General features: G+C 37.7%; 1 protein-coding gene across 2 annotated transcripts in view; it reads left to right on the top strand.

Moving 5' to 3' along the window:
* Positions 1–17,449, top strand: part of LOC134347920 (target of Nesh-SH3) — a 347,223-nt gene that overhangs the window by 160,864 nt on the left and 168,910 nt on the right. The window contains exons 17-22 of one of the 2 annotated variants that reach the window (XM_063050549.1): positions 1,612–1,692; positions 2,161–2,244; positions 2,910–3,005; positions 5,936–6,025; positions 9,378–9,479; positions 16,725–16,865. The exons of the other annotated variant lie outside the window; for it this stretch is intronic. Coding sequence (XP_062906619.1) covers positions 1,612–1,692; positions 2,161–2,244; positions 2,910–3,005; positions 5,936–6,025; positions 9,378–9,479; positions 16,725–16,865 — 594 coding nt within the window. The remainder of the gene's footprint in view (positions 1–1,611; positions 1,693–2,160; positions 2,245–2,909; positions 3,006–5,935; positions 6,026–9,377; positions 9,480–16,724; positions 16,866–17,449) is intronic. 2 annotated transcript variants of the gene reach the window in all.

Raw genomic sequence — 17,449 nt, 5'->3', positions numbered from 1 at the left:
TATTCTTTGCTGGTCCTATATGCTCTCACAGTGCCATCATCTGCAACCATCTGCAATTTCATCAGGTCATTTGTACATGTATATCACAAACAGCAGAGGTCCCAGTGCGGATCTTGATAATACATATAAACAGTGCTTGGAGGACAGCAAAAGATTTGCCTCAAAGTATTGTTTCTGAGCTGACTTACAGTCCGTTGTTCTGGCATTTGGACTTCTGAAGAAAATATTAAAATTCAATATAAAACAGAAAATGCCAGAAGTGCTTAGTAGGTGTGGAGAGTGAAAGGGTACATTTTATGAAAATGAGCTTGAGTAGCATATTACCTCATGAGGAGGCCCATTGCAGCCTTCCAGACTCAACACTGAGTTAACTAATTTCAGATAATCAGCATTCTTGCAATTTTACTTGATTTCCAGTATTCTTATAACCTCCTTTGGTACATTGCACAATGTGCAATTTTTCTTCCACAGTGGTTCTTTGCCATCTTGTCAACCCTTTTGTTGTTTAATTTCTTATGCCTTTCATCCCATCTTGTCTTTTTGTTCTTTTCTCTCTTCTTCCCTTCTCACTGATTTTAAAACATGTTTATCTCCATTTCCCGTTCTGATGTAGTTTGGTTGATCTTAACCATTGCCACTCCTTTTCTTTATACCAATGCTGCCTGACATACTTTTTCAAGCATTTTATTAGTTTTATTTCAGGTTTCTAGCATATGGCATGTGTTGGCTTTTGTATTACAATATAAGAATTATTTCTTCGTATTCTGATGCTCATTGAAACACATCCATGGTTTCAGAGTCAAAATGCTTTGCTTTTGCTTTTCCCTTTAATACCATTCACGAGTCCTTCTTTCACTGACTACATCTAACTACAGCTGATTGTAAGAGTATTGTGGAAGGATCTAAGAGGTCTCCGTGTTTAAAGGAGTTGTAGTGGCAGTGAAGATAGATGAGGATCAACACTGCAAAAGCAAATGAAAAATGAACTTCAATCATGGGGGGGGAGGAGGAGAATATGTGAATAATTAATGGGAGAAGCAACAACATGAAGTGAAGGAGGAGATGATGCACCTGAAATTGATCTGGTTTTCGGCTTGAATTTGAAAAGGAAAGAATCACTAAGAACTGAGCAGAAAGATGCAAAGAAAAGAGAAAAAAATCTTCCATTTATATAGCATATTACCATGCTCTTCAGAGTTTTCATTTGCTGTAAAACTCTGGGTTGTCATGGGATTGTGAGAGAGATTGTATAAATGCAGCTCTTCTGTTTTGAGGTTCTGCTGTATGCGTTGTCACTTTTGGCTTCCATTACACTTATGAGATTGGTAAGTGCATGTGTGTCTCTTGTCATCTATCTATGCTTACTTCCCTCGTTACTGAGAGAGAAAAAAAATTCTCATCTTCTTTCCCATGTTGTTGAATTCAGATCTGCTTCCCCAGGAGAGCAGTCATTCCCTCATTTGCCTGTCATTCATTTTGCACAGTTTGTATGGACCTCACACAACTGGGATTGGTATGCGGAATATTTGTCACCTTTAAAATAATGTGTATTTTTTTTACCACAGTTTGTGAATTGTCAGTTTTATTTGCTTTCTCTAAAATACATTGCAGAGCATAAAATACGATCCTTCAGCACCACCTCAGTCAATCCAATTCCTGAATCTGTTTCTATGGATGTGGAAAGATTTACAGGTAGTCTGTCAGTGCAGTATCATACAACTGCCTTTTTGAAGCATTGTGGAGTTTCTTTGCACATGAGTAGTTTGGCTTCAAATGCATTGATGAGACAGTGTGATGTAATATGCAAAGTAAGTCAAGATGGTGTTGCAAAGCAGATTTTAACAAAGTATTTATGTTATGCCAACTTTAATACTGTATTTACCAGATCTGTTTTACATGATGAATATTAAGTTATGCCTATGTCAAGTTATTGTCATTGAGCAAACAGCATGGACATTAAACTTTAAATGGAATATATATATAAATAAAATGTAATTCTCAAAATATCAGATTTGCATAGAACAGGGGCTGGGTGTGACTGAAGGTGTGTTTGTATCTAGGATTATTGATGTTTCAATGATCTTCCATTGAAATTGTTGCGGCATCATATATTTACAATTACAGGCATTTTTCTTTTTTTCCCTGTGAATGACATTACAGAGCTTCCTTCCAGTACTAGTTCATTTTCGTCCAGTTCAAACATGGCTTCCAAACCTGATGTCACGGACACAATGTGGTTGACAGGTAGCTACTTGGATAGAGCATGGAAATCTGTTTTGCTGTAGATGCTTTAAAGAGCATATCTATTGTGCACATTATATTCAAGTACATATGCGATCCATGCAACATTGTATTAGTACTGCTCAAAAATTCATCTATGTCATGTGAGCATGTTCTGGCACAAAGTACTTTGTCTGGTCAGTAGCTTTTTTTCAATGCAATGGTAAATCAGTATGCTTTTGCAAAGTGCACTGGTCAACAAATAGCATGCAAGTGAGCATTCATGTACAATGATAATTAAAGTCTACCTTGCTTGAGCACACCACATTATATATTTAAGGTGAATCATTGCTTGGAAGGTCTACACTTTTCATCTATGTTGTGTCTTGTACAGCTGAATGCTTCCACTTTGCAGATTATCATGTGTATTTTTGTGCCTTCTGCATTTATCACGGAACTAGTGCAAAGTGCAGCATGGAATTCATGCATTGTACTTTAAAGGTATATCGGTGTAGCTGTCACATGGTTTCTAATCTAAAATGTGGTCTGTCTATAGTTTGCATGAACTGCGCTCCTATGGCTATTTAAAGCTTTACAATCAACTCTGAGAAACTATATTTTTCCCCATATGAAGAAACTATTTCTCAGATCTATTAAAAAAACTATTTTCTTTTATTTTGTTCAAAAAGAAACAGAGCCTGAGGAACCATCCTCCTGGAATGCACTTTACATCACTTCACCCACAACTTCAGCACCTGATAGTGTGGATTACAAACAATTCACAGGTAGTCACATCAATAATAAAGAAAAGATAACTCGTTTTTGTATCAACAATGATGTATCACATCTTAGTCTAATATCAGTTTAAATACTATAAGTACTCGGGTGGGGGATTTCAAAGCCATCACCAAGAGTGACATGGTATTTTTATCATAAACCAAGTAGAGTCAGAGTCAGAGTACTGGACTGGATATCTGGTAGGTAGCAAAGAGCCAACACAGCTGTGTAATCCTACACAATCACATCCCTAGTATTCTACCTGTTCATGGCAGCATTGGTAGAAGTGACCAATGTGCACACCCAAGATGGTCATTGATTGATTGATTGAAATACAGTGTGGAATATGCTCTCCCAGCTCTTTCCACCAGCCAGCAACCTCCAGTTTAACCCTAGCCTAATCATGGGACAATTTACAATGACCAATTAACCTACCAACTGGTAAGTCTTTGTGGGAGGAAACCAGAGCACCCGGAGGAAACCCACGCTATCACGGGGGAGAACGTACAAACTCTTAGAGACAGCAGCGGGAAGTGAACCTGGGTTGCCTGTACTGTAAAGTGTCGTGCCAACCACACTATCACCACCCCAGAAGACTGGAATCAGAATTGGTTTATTATTATTGCATGTACAGCGATAAGCTTGCCTTGCATACTGTTCATACTGATCAAATCATTACACAGTGTATGGAGACAGAACAAAGTAAAACAATCCCAAAATGCAGAATGAAGTGCTGTCATGACATCGTGTTACTGAGGTCGCCATCTCATTCCTGTACTCTAACTTATTGTTGGCGTACAGCCCACTATGGTGGTATCAGTTGCAAACTTGTAGATGGAATTACAGCAGAATATGTTTGTGCAGGCATGAGTGTACAGGGAATATTCCAATAACACTTCCCAAACTTAATCCGCTAACAAACACGTGGGCAGCAGGTGCATGAAAAGCCTGCTCTTTGTAGACTATCCTCCTAGCCATAATCCATCCTTATTTGGAATGATAACTATGTTCCTTCTTTATTTCTGGTTCAAAGTAATAGAAATCCCAACCTAATAGAGTACCTTCGCAATAAGGACAGTTAGGGATAATTCATAGATGCTGTTTCTTCTTGAAAATAATACAGAGCCAGAAGAACAGCTATGTTGTTAATGAACGGTGGACGAAACTTTTAAGGGCTGGATGCATATTTCTACTGTTATTTTTAATGTCCATTATTTCATCCAGCTAGCTTCACCATAGCTTTGCCTGGTGATATTAATTGCTAAGACAAAACTGTGTAAAAACTATGTCCTTGACTAATAACCTGAATAATCATTCAGCTCCTTGTCATTGATTTAAAATTGTAGCCAGCTCCATTTAGAAACAATCAACAGGAATTAACAGATTTTATCACCAAGATTCCTACCTGGCTTGTGTTTTTTTTAAAAAGATAAATGAGAAAATAATAGGTTTAAAAACATTTCACCTAATGCTTGAGCCTAAATTCAAGTTTAAGCATTGAAAATTGAATGTTGCTCCCTCTGGAAACAAATGGAAAATGCAGTTACTTTTCACAAAAATTGAATTATAATAGCTTAACTCATTTTGATGAATTTCAAGTTGAATCTGATATTTACAGCATACATACGTTGGAAAAAATCAACTTGGCATAGGATGTACTACAGTAGTAAGGACATAGAAATTCATTAAAAAAACATGGAATGAAATCAGGCAGCAAAGTCATTGGCATCCAGGAGAAGAGAGAGAATGCTGTAAGGTTTGAGGAGAGGGATCATATTAATTGCGGGACATCCTCTGCTGACTAACAATCTTAAATCAAGTGAAGAAGAATCGCTTGCATCATGCCATTTTTGAGCAGAGAATAGATTAGAAAGAACCTTGGTTTAAGCTTTCAGTGGAAATTGGAAGTAATTAAAGTAGTCCGTTTAGGTATTTTGTTCCTATCATTTCTTTGGCTTGATCGGGTAGAAGGACATGAACACTGGGTCCATTACTTGACATTGTATTAGTTAAAGTTAATTCTGGCGGGTACACCATTGGTTTCCTGCAATATAAAAAAATACTGTAACATGCATAAATTGTGGTTATAATGCAAAATTTTATCCTTGAATTTGATGAATTATGACTGAGTGAACTAAGCTGCACTATGGTACTTACTTAGTTGGTGTGGTAGAAAACCCAAGTGCATTGCAGCAGTGTACAAGTTAAAACATAAGTTGTGTTAATTACTAATTATTCAGAGAAATATTGCTTGTTTGCCCTGGGAGCCATAATTGACTGTTTGTCACATGACTGTTACTTTCTTCAAAAAGAATACGCAAGCTATTTCAATTCACATTTCCTTTCATCTTGAAATTATGAAGTATGACTCATGAATGATGTCAGTAATTAATTTTCCTTTTGGATGAGTCTTGCAATGACAGCTGTTCGTGTGTGTAACACCAGATATACAAATATGATATTTTCACAAGTCTCGAAGTATATCGCTGTGGAAGCATTTAGACTTGCCTGAAAACACTTCAAAATTTAAAGTTGCCACTATATTTAATACAGCTAAACTTAATTTGAATGCTTTCCTAAACCATATTTTCCTGATCTTATTTTGTAGGCATTCAGAGAAAGTGTACCATTCAGTCATTATATTGTGCTTTCCTTTAAAAGACAACACCTGCACTCACTCAGTACTATTGCTAATGCCCTTCATCTGTTTGCTCTCCAGAAAGTTAAATGGTATTTTGTTAGTGAGTATTAATGATTGTCTGGTCCGTTGATGCACAGTTAATCTATCAAAATTTACAGTAAAGTTTGGACACTGAATTAAAATGAGAGTTCAGCCTCATTCTTACTGTATTTGCAGGCTTGAGGGGCTACATCATGTACTTCTGCACCTATTTCTTACGTTCTTTTCTTGTATGTTTTTGTTTTGACTAATTTGCAGAATATGTGGTTGAACCCACCACCAGTTCAGTTTTCACCACCTCAAATACAATTTATGAATTTGATTCTACACAACGGAAACAGACTTCAGGTAGCATGTAGATATGTTATAGCATGGATGCATACTGCCTTGTTCTGTTCACCACTGGAATGCAGAGACATTGTCTATGTGCTTTCATGCTCTTGAAATATAAAATGTGGCAAAGTGCATTATTAAGCCAATATATAGCCACACTGCAATACAATAGAATCACTTTGATAAGACAAGCCACTTAAAATTCATTTTCATGATTAAAAGATTCTCACGTTTTTTAACTGAAGAAAGCATTTAGGTTTAGACAGGTTTGACGCCAGTTTGCATGAAACAAATTATTAAGTGATGAATTTGCATGGAAATGAAATCTGAATGCTTCAGATCACTTCAGAAGACCATTTAGCTTGATCAATGTATTCCTATCATGCTTGGCCATTGCTCTGCATTTATCTATCAATTAGGTGGGCTGTAAACTTTCACATTTGTCATCTATCCTGTTTGACACCATGCAAAGAAATCCAGTTAATTAAAGAAAATGCATTGTTTGTATTCTCTGAATAAGTTCCAGAACCTGGGCAACAATACTTGAGCAATCCGACTGTCAACACTTTAAAATCATCTAATGATGATGCAGTGGAACCAAAACAATCCACAGGTATTCTCAATGAGAAATGTAAATTAGCTTTGATTCTCTTGGTTTACTCATATGTGTAAGTGTCATTGTTATTGTTAGTTTCATTTTTTTTGATTGAAAATCAGAAGATCTGAATGCCTAGTCAGAAATTAGCACTCTAAATCTTAGAAAATTTATTGGCTAGCAGATAATTGGTTCTTAATCATTGGCATATACAGGTATTGGAGTAGAGTAAATTGAGATGTTTTGTGAAGACAAAAGAGACGGCAAAAAACAAGCTGTTAGAGTAACTCAGCAAGTTGGGCAGTATTTGTAGAGGGAAATGGACAGTTGACATTTTGAAGATGTTTTGTGCAATTTATTTTCTGCTCAGAAGTTCACCGTTACCTTACACTGTACTCTGCTGCTCCTGCACAGTGCGTTGTTCTGTACCTTTGTCAATACAACATTGTTCAGTTGACCTTGCATCATCTGTATTATCTTGGCTGGAGAAGAATTTCAGAGACTACTACACCATATTGTTTTAAATACTCATCCCCGTTATTTCCCTCTCATGGGAACTGATGACTGCTGAGGTGGGAGTTATGATTTAGAGATAAAGTGAGAATTGTATTGGATGGATCAGCTGACTTTCGTTTATTTTGTTTTCTTATGTTTGCTTATCACACAAAGGCACTGCTTGGTAAAGTGTTCTGTATGAACAAGTAAGTTTAAAACATTGCGTTGAGTTGTCAGGATTCGGAACCATTTTGCCTTCTGATGTTGATAATGAAGGAGTGTATTTGGGAGAGCTGAACATAAAACAAATAGTTCAAAAGTGAAAGAAGTAGTGGACGAAAGCATGAAGAGACTTCAAAGAACAAAATAACCAAAAAAAATGGACCAATGGCCTTATCTTTAGTTGTCATTATTATTTCCAAAGTGGATGTGACTAAATTTTGGGCAAAGTGCCAGATTAAAAGGAAAGGAGAAATTTACAAATCTGATGTTACTTTAGTAATGGGACAAACACAATCAAACCTTTCAAACTGCAATTCATTTCTGGTATTTTGCAATCAAAGTATTAGGCTGAATTATTCTCCAAGCAGCCTAGTCGTCAACAGGAAGTCAGAGGCGAAATGGTACATCTCTTAATTCAGTAGAAGAGAGGGTCCAGATATCCTTTGCACCTGACCTGTCAGTTTTAAGTCTGGGAGGCTTAGGGACCAAGGGCAGCAGATGCATGGGAACACCAATGCCTGCAGGTTCTCCTCTGAGTCACAATTTCTCTAGCTTGGAAATATAGTACCATTCCTTTATTGTCATTGAGTCAAAATCAGATGAGAGTGTTGTACTGTGAGGTGATCTTAAACAGTTAGTGCCAATATAACCTAGACTATACAATGATGAAGTGTGATTTTCTTAAAATATACAAAATTGACGGGGCAGATACCAATCAATACGTGAAGATGCTCACCTTCAATGCATTGGCTAGAACCAAAAACACACAAAGCAAGGGGTCAACCATTTATAATGGACGAGAAGAAGGGATAGTGAATCTTTGAGATATTCAAGCCAGAGGGTTGTGGAAGTTCAGTAGCAGAGTATGAGCATGAAGTAATTGTTAGATCTTTGGATATCAACGGTATCAACGGAAATAATCTTAGTACAGGAAAGCACACTGAGGTAAAAGCTCAGTCCTGATGATTGGTGAACAGAGAAGCAGTCACAAGATCATACTGCTTCTTGATTTCTTAAATTCTGGAACCCCTAAAGACTACAGTAGTTCAAGAAGGCAGCTCACCACCATGAGGCATTTAAGGTTGGGTGACTTACGCTAGCCATCAGCAAAAAATGAATTAAAAATTTAGTATTCCATGCAGTCTGGGATGAATATTTGGCAAATGTGAAGCATTTGCACACTACCCCAAGGTGCATGGGATAAATTTTCACTGAGTATCAAGTGTTAATCTGGAGAACCAGAGTATCTATCAATGGAAACTTGGCAATGATCCTTGAATATAAGTTTAAGAAAATTTTAAACATCTGTTCAAGTGTGCAAAATATTCCTCAGAGAAAAGCTAGACATTCTGGAAGATGTGGTCTGTTATAGAATCTGGTGAAATCTACAGTAACAATATATCCAGAGGCAGATTTTGTATTTAGGGCACCAGTCTTGCTAATGGAGATGTTTTGTCAGGTAAGTAGTATAATTATTAAATCATGTGGTAAGATATTTAATTTTTCCTCACTATCATGGCATTGGATTTGGAGGTGTTAGAAGAAGTATTTATGTGAGTCACAGAAAGTTAACTCAGGCAGAATAAATTCCCAAGTTTAAGATGGTTCACATGCCTTTTATTTTTACTGTATAAGCAATACACAAATGCTGATCTTTTTCCTTGATACTTATTTTTTGATTGATAAAGCACTGCTGGCTGTTCCCAAAGCTTCGTGTAATCTTTCATCTTTGGATAAGTGTAAGCTAATTTTCACGATCAAAGACATACTCTATAGAACATGGAACAGTACAGCACAGTACAGGCCTTCGGGCCCACAATATTGTGTTGACCTTTTAGTCTACTTTAAGATCAATATAATCCTTCCCTCCCACGTAGCCCTCCATTTTCTTTCATCCATGTGCCTCTCTAATGTTCTCTGAAATGTCATTTTCATTCTTAAATATCCCTAATGCACCTGCCTCTCCCAGCCCACCTGATAGTGCATTCCACGCACTCACCACTGTGTATAAAAAAAACCTAACTCTGTTTTCATTATTTTCAATGCACGTGCTAGATCCTGAGGTTTCATCATTCACCACAACTAAAGTCTTCATCACTTCAAATCCATCAAATCCAACTACTGAAGCAGATGATGAGGTGCAACAGCCATATGCAGGTAATTTTAGTAAGTACACAGCAAGAGGAGCCTAGCTTTTCTTTGAAAACAGATACTTGGCATGTCTTAACATCGAGAAGACTCTGAAACTTATCTCATTCTTACTAGCTATTTTTCCAAGATGTAGTAAAAAGATCATAAATTTAGATCGGCAATGGAAATAGTTAAAGAGGGCTATTTAATTGAGGACATCCAATTTTAAGAAGTTTAAAAACAGATTTGGCAATGTAAATTACGATGAAAATAAACACAAAAGACTGCAGATTCCGAAAAAAGTAAACTGCTGGAGGAACTCAGTGGGTCAGCCAGAATCTGTGGCGGGGAATAGACGGTCAATATTTTAAGCGTCCATTTCCCTTTAAAAGGTTGAATCAAAGATTTGAGTACTGAAGTAGAGATCTCTTGCTCTCATTGTACAGAAACCTGGTGGGACTGCTTCTGGAATATTGTACACAAGTCTGGTTTCCTACCTAAAGAAGGATAATTTTGACAGTTAGCATTTGGTATACTAAGTCCCCTCACCCAAATTGTAAATATATACGTGAACAGTTGTGGGCCCAGTGAAGTCGGTCTTTTAAGCAGGTTGTGCAAGTTCAATTGCTAAGTATATTCCTGGCAGAGATTGATAGAATTTTAGATGTTACGGCACATGGGGTCAACATGAGAAAGTGGTGCTCAAGGGACGAAATCATCTGTGATCTAACTGAATGACATATCATCCTGATTGGACAACTTCTATTTCTTACGTTCTTGTGATCAGAGGGATTGGAGAAGGGGAGTGCAAAGAGAGTATGAGAGAAGTCTGGCAGACAATATGATTAACAGTCTTTTTCTGAACAATTAACTGGTGGTACAACATTTGGCCAACTGCGGACTATAAAGGAGAGCGGTATATGAAGCCTTGGGACATGAATGAGTCAGAACAGATCTGGCAGCTCAAAATCAGGTGTGCACGAGGTAACGGGGCCAGTTGGCAGTATTCTGCCATGATCTGTAACTTGTTAATTCACCTATCCCTTATTAGGATATTATAACAAAGGTAGAGGATCAACTGTAGTTTAGCTTAATACCATGAAGGGCAAAACAACTTCTGTTTTTACCTTGGAGCACATTCAATCCTGTTTTACTAGTTTACATATGGCAAGGAAATATATTATTTTTCTTAATTTGATGAGGGCAAATTTGGAACTTGGATACTTCCATTCTCCTCCCAGAAGTAAAGGTTGAGTTGTTGTCCGGACCAACAAACTGCTTCACGTAAAAATTCAGAAGGCGTGTGAAGTTCAAAATAGTGTCTAGAAATGTGTCACCAACTTAGGTGCCTTGATTCTGAAACTTTTCTTATTTCTTTCACTTTGATTCATTCCAGATATTGAAGCACAGTACCATAGTTAGTAGGGATGCTGCCTCTTATACCCAGCAATCCAGGTTCAGTTTTGACCTTTGGTGCTGTCTGTGTGGAGTTTGCACTTTGGTTCTGCAATTTCATGGATTTCCTCTAGGTGCTTTAGCTTCCTCCCACATGTCAAAATGTGTGGGTTGGTAGGTTAATTGACCAGTGTAAGTTCCCCATAGTTTGTAGATGATGGATGGCAGAATGTGGAGGAGAGGACATGGGCATGTGGGGCAAATAAAAGTGGATCTGGGAGGGATTTGTGTAAAAATGGGTGCTTGAGGCTTGTTTCCATGCTGTATCTCTCAATTATTCTATGACATTTAAAGCTCTATGATAAACTATAGCGATGCGTTCTCTAAGACTGTAATCTCTAAAATGATAAATGGAAAGTGTTAGGCTTGGAGGCATATTAAAGTGCTCATATCTGTGACATGGAATTAAACAAGTTTTTGTTGGGGTAGATGGGGAATAATGGTTTTGAAAGGGAAGGAAATGTCATTCCAGTTGTTGGAAACAGGCCAATGTATATTCATCATCTAAAGTCAGCTGATGAATGTACAGAAGAAAACACCCTACTTTCAAAATTCCTACAAACACTGAAGAGGAGAAGGTCTCTTTCAATAGTTCTGTAGATATATGCACAATTTATGCACAATATTTGACCATAAGGCCATACTATAATATTAGAAGTCATAGGACACTGCAACACAGGAACTGGCCCTTCAGCCCATCTAGCCTGTGCCAAACCATTAATCTGCATGGTCCCATCAACCTGCACCCGGACCATAGCCCTCTATACCCTTCTCGTCCATATACCTATCCAAATTTCTCTTCAATGTTGAAACCAAACCCACAGCCGCCACTTGGGCTGGCAGCTCGATCCACACTCTCTGAGTGAACAAATTCCCCCTTAACCCATGACCTCTAGTTGTAGTCTCACTAAACCTCAGTGAAAAAAGCCTGCTTGCATTTACCCTATCTATAAGATCTCCCCTCAGTATTCTACATTCTAAGGAATAAAGTCCTAATCTATATTGAAGATTTTAGATTAAGAAAGGTTATTACTGTTTCCATATTTCTTTCTGTAAGTGATTTTCCAAGAATATTTTGTATTCAGATGTGTCTTAATTTTTAAATCTATTTGTGATTTGCTTTTGTTGATTTCTCCAATGTTCCTTTGGTTAATTATCTCCTGCCGCCAATCTCTGTTTGCTTTAATTTCTACTTTGATATCTTGATCAAAATTTGCCTATATCCAAATTTCTGTGTAAATTTTCTATTCAAAATAAAGCAGTGTTATCACTCATCATTGAGGCTCACCTCAACAGCAGATCAGTAAGAAAGACTCCTCCCCCCCCACCCCACTGCACACTATTGACATCAGACTGGCTGTATATCACTCCAGACTACCAGTCATTCACTATAAGCATTTTGAATGGCTAAAGCAACTGACTTCAGCTCGGGTAGAAATGTGCTGTTTCCAGTGTTAATTTGACGGGTGAGTTGTTCTCATCTTAGCTTGTATTTCTGGTGGAGCTCAAATTACCTGGACTAGACATAATTTAGATGTTCGACAAATGCTATATTGCTCTTCCAAGTGATTAATATCTATAGTATTCACTCTTGTATTGTGCACAAGTCCTGCAGTATACTTTCTTGATGATAACAATATCAGCAGCACACAGAGTCAAGCTCAGGTGCTGTAGAGTTTTTCATTTGGATAGGAAATGACTATTATTTAGCAGGTTTCTTCTCTAAACAATGCAAACAGCACACATTTCCGCACCATGAAAGCATGGAGATTTATCTCTGGTTAGAAGTACCATGTACATTGGAGTCATAGAGCCATGCACCATGGAACAGGTCCTTTGACCCAACTCACTCATGCCATCTGAGATGCCCATCTAAGTTAGCCCCATTTGCCCATGTTTGATCAATTGAATGCCAATTCTTTTACATCATTAGTACCATAGAAGTTAAAAAGAACCCTGAAATATCACTGATTTTCCGAAGAACGCTTTTCTTCAAAAATATATTTACATTCTCGTGGAAGCTTTGTGTTCCTTGTAGTCGATGCCATTTTTCTATAGAAAAAATAAATATTTAGATGCTTATCTGTAGAATGTGGTAGTCATTGCATCAATGATACAGTACAAAATGCACACTACCAGATGTTGCAGATGTTTTCTGGTATGGCTCAGAAGAATGTAATAGCAGGAAATCATATCATTATAATTGTTATTTCATTGGTTGATTTTGTTTCTGGCAACTTGTCTTAGGAAGGCAGGTCCATTCTAACATGCAGATGTGCAGACCCGATCTCTGCACCTGTGTTCTTTGGCCTTTACACTTGTAATCCCAGTGTTCGTTCTCATCATTAAAGTGTTGGGAATTTAAACTATAAAAAATTTTGTTTCAGTTGTTGCCATTTATTTCATTGGCCAAAAAAAATGGATAAGTATATTTCTACATCCGCATTCTCCCAAGGGAAGATTATTAATTGTACTTAGCAATAACAATTAATTCTAATCAGTGCTTAAGCTGGCCAAACGTAGTTCGTATCCACTCTCAGTTCTGTGCTGTTGATGTATCTATGACCCTGTGGCTCTAAGCTCACAATTTCCATATCTGTATAGTAGTCCTGAATATTCCTGACCTTAGCAATTCTGTAGTTCCACTCAGAACTGCTAGTATTTTATTGGAAAGTTTGGATATTACTTGAACAATCCAGGGCAAGTAAACATGATAAGACATATATTTCATTTCATTAACTGGTTCCTTTGTCTTTTTTTTGTTATTTCATCAAGTTCACATTGTGATGTTTATTGAATCTTAATTAGCTTTTCTATAGTGGAAAATAACTGCTGCATTCATTCATTTTGAATAAATTGATTTGAATAGTGATAGAAAATGCTGTATATAATTAATATTGTAATATTCTGAGTGAACAATTGATGGTTAATGTTGAAATTTCTAATAGCAAATGAGCAAGACCATTGCCACAATATACAATATAGTTACCGTGTAACGATCAGCAGTGGTGCATTCCTATTTATTAAAATGCTGGGGATTATTTCGTGGGAATTTCTGAAATTTTATTTGGCTTCCTTCCTGTAACCTGCAGACTGAGGTGTCAAGCTTTGGCACTCCTAATTAATATAGGAGGTACATTCCTGCTGTAAACTCAGGCATGGACCAAATAATTAAAAGTGTGTGTTCAGGCCTACATGGTGACAAAGACTTGGGCCACATAGATATTATGCCAAACTTGATCATTGTGTTGTTTGTAATGCATCTTTGTACTTTACTGTCTTGCACGTATACATTCATTGTCATTGCAAATTGTGTAGTGGGAAAAGGAATTCATTGTATTATTGATGGTATAAGCATTTATCATTATTCATCATTTTAATGACCTGCATTTGTGTCCTTTGATCAGACAATCCACTTCATGTCTTTGTGCTAGGTCTAAAACATCTAACAACTAGTTTTGACTGTATCATTTTGCATCTTGAATGAGAAATACTTGATATGTAGATTTATTTTTCTTTGGAGTATCTTTTTATATTTTATATTATTTTAAATAATATTTTATCAATTAACTTGCTGACTGGACATGGCTCATGATTTTATGAAGTGCCTAATTGGTTTTTAGTTTGGAATATTTTTAATCTTGTAAAGAATGAATTAAATCAATTTAGAAACAGTTTTCTAAGAATGTCACATTAGGCAAGCAAGTCCATCAATACAATTCAGAATTTTTTTTCACAATTGGTTCAGAATTTTAACTCTGTATTCTCCAATCAGTGTTTTGCTCCTTCCTACTTGTGAGCAGACTGCTAGTGCTTCTTAGGTTTCCCTTTGAGATCAATGCTTCTGCATTGGCTGAACGTTCTATGGTGTAAATTGCAAACTCTGGAGGCAGGTGGAGCTTGACAGGGCAAGTGACTGGGTAGTCTGGGGCACTCTACATTCCTTCTTCTGCTTGTGACTGGCCCAAGTAGATCATAAGCTAGGGATTTCCATGCTTTGCTGAGGGAGTTTCAATTTCATATGAAGATTTTGAGAATTTCTTTGAAGAATTTTCTCTATCCTCCTGGAAATTTTCTTCTATTCTAGGTCAGGCATTTGGTTGATATAACTCATCTAAGTGCTGATTGAGCAAGATATTGAGCTTGGATGGTTCTTCCTGGTGTGGCCAGTAAGGATTGTGTGTGTGCAGTGTTGTGGTATTTCTTCTGTGTACTGAGATGTCTACTGATGGCTGTTCATGTCTCTAGACTAACAGAGGAAGCTGGGAATCACTGCTACTCAGTTGACTGTGAGCATGGTGCTGGTTTTGGTCATTAAAAATCTTTTATCTGCTGCACAGGAAGCTGTTGTTGTTGTTTTCAACAACGCTGTTAGTTAGAGGTGGCTGCTAAGATGTAGAAGGTAATCCATGATTTTCAAAGTTTTCCATGAACCTAGATTATCAATGACAGATTAGTGAACTATCTTCCCATGATTAGCACAAAGCCCATTCTTTCATACATTCCAGTATAGCCAGCAGAGTCTTGGAGCTTACGGTTGCACATACAAGTACCATCTGCATACTCTAAGTTGATGACTGAAGCTGAGGTAATACTTGTTGTTGATATAGATCATGAAGGTTGAACAGCTTTGCGCTCTTCTGTAATTAACCCCATTGTAGTTAAAAGCATTAGCAATGAGCTGTGGTATTGTGGTTAAGAAGACAGCGAGGAGTTTGGAATGATAACAGCTTGCTTGTCTTTGGAGTACACAGAGGTTGTGCTTATGATCAATAGCTCACGTCTTTTTGTGTTGCAGGCATCGAATACTAATGAATTTCATTAGTAGTAGAAAGCAGCCATCGATCCCAGGGGATCATGTATTTGCGCCTCTGGTGGACTGTGTCCTCTCCAGGGGGCAAGCCTGGGCGGGAAGATTTGAAGAACCGGCTGTTGCTCGTGCAGCGGGTTCCCCCTCTCACATCACTGATGTAGTCCAAGGGAAGGGCAAGCGCCGACACAGCTCGGCACCGGTGTTGTTGCAGAGGTTGTAGAGTGAAGTTGTAAACAACATCAAACTGCCTTAGGCACCCCGGCTTCCGATTCCTTCCTCAGGGTTTACTCGCAAAGCCTTTCCCATGGGTGGGTATGGCCACAAGGCAGCGAAGGTTTAAAATCAATTTTCCTTCTCCTAGGCAGCCTGCCATCCAAGGCTGACAAGCCCCAACTGTCATTTAGACAGCTAGATTTAAGAGAGATTTTTCCATAATTCGAAACTATATGCCTTTGTGAGGATAAAAAAGACCTTGTATGGAAGTTGCTGCTGCTTTCCAGTCTTTAACTTGGAGAAGGACTCTTGCCATGACTTACCATGTGGCATACAGCATCAACATAGTAAACTGACCAGTAGAGCCATCAAGGTCAAAAGCTGCTGTCATTGTCTTTCATGACCATCCTTTTTCTAGCTAGACTACAGCAAGTGGGTGGGGAGTGCATTGTGTAAATGTAGTTGGCCAATATGGGGTAGAAAGTTTGCATTAAGAGGAAGCACCTGGGTGATTAGCTCAATTCATTGTTATTAAGCTTCATTAGTCTTTATAAATAATTGTTAATTTTTTTCACTTTTTAACTATTATTCAGTTAGTGTTATCTTGTACATAGTCTATTGAATGAAAACTATTATTAATGTTTATATTTTATTCGATTAAATCTAATCAAATAAGGCCCTCTTACTACATTTGCTACATTGTTTTGTTATTCAGTAGTAATCAAGGGAACTTGTGTGTTAACTTAATATGAGATTAAGAATTTTATATTGCTTCCTTCTTATCCCCTCAGAATATGAGGTGCCAATCTCTGACATAAATAATATGTCCACTTTAACGGCAGACCATGAACTTCCAGTTACTGACACCCCTAATGTGACCTATCCAATCCCAGAAACGGAATCTGTTAAGATAAGAGAAACTGAAGCTACAGGTACTAATGTTTGTGTCTTGGTGTTGTGATTTACAATAATTGTGTGGTTTAATTATGTAACTTGGTACGAATTAATGACATTAACAATTCTCTGCATAGATCTTGAAATTCAATATTTTAATCTTAAACACAACATAATCTGCAGATGCTGGGATCAAAGCAACACTCACAACACGCTGGAGGAACTCAGCAGGTCGGACAACATCCATGGAAAAGATCGGTCGACGTTTCGGGCCGGAACCCTTCATCAGGACTGTAGAGGGAAGGGGCAGAGGCCCTATAAAGAAGGTGGGGGGAGGGTGGGAAGGAGAAGGCTGGTAGGTTCCCCCCACCTTCTTTATAGGGCCTCTGCCCCTTCCCTCTACAGTCCTGACAAAGGGTTCCGGCCCGAAATGTCGACCGATCTTTTCCACGGATGCTGCCTGACCTGCTGAGTTCCTCCAGCGTGTTGTGAGTGTTGCAATATTTTGATCTGCTTGTTGGATTATTTGCGATTGTTTCAATTTTCATATCTCATAAAAACTGTGGTCTGCTTGGCTCTGTTGACTAATTATGGCTATATTGTTAGAAAGCACATTGTGTTA

Source organism: Mobula hypostoma, chromosome 6, assembly GCF_963921235.1.
Source record: "Mobula hypostoma chromosome 6, sMobHyp1.1, whole genome shotgun sequence".
NCBI lineage: Eukaryota > Metazoa > Chordata > Chondrichthyes > Myliobatiformes > Myliobatidae > Mobula > Mobula hypostoma.
Note: the sequence above shows the minus strand (reverse complement) of the source record. Positions and strands in the feature narration are given on the sequence as shown.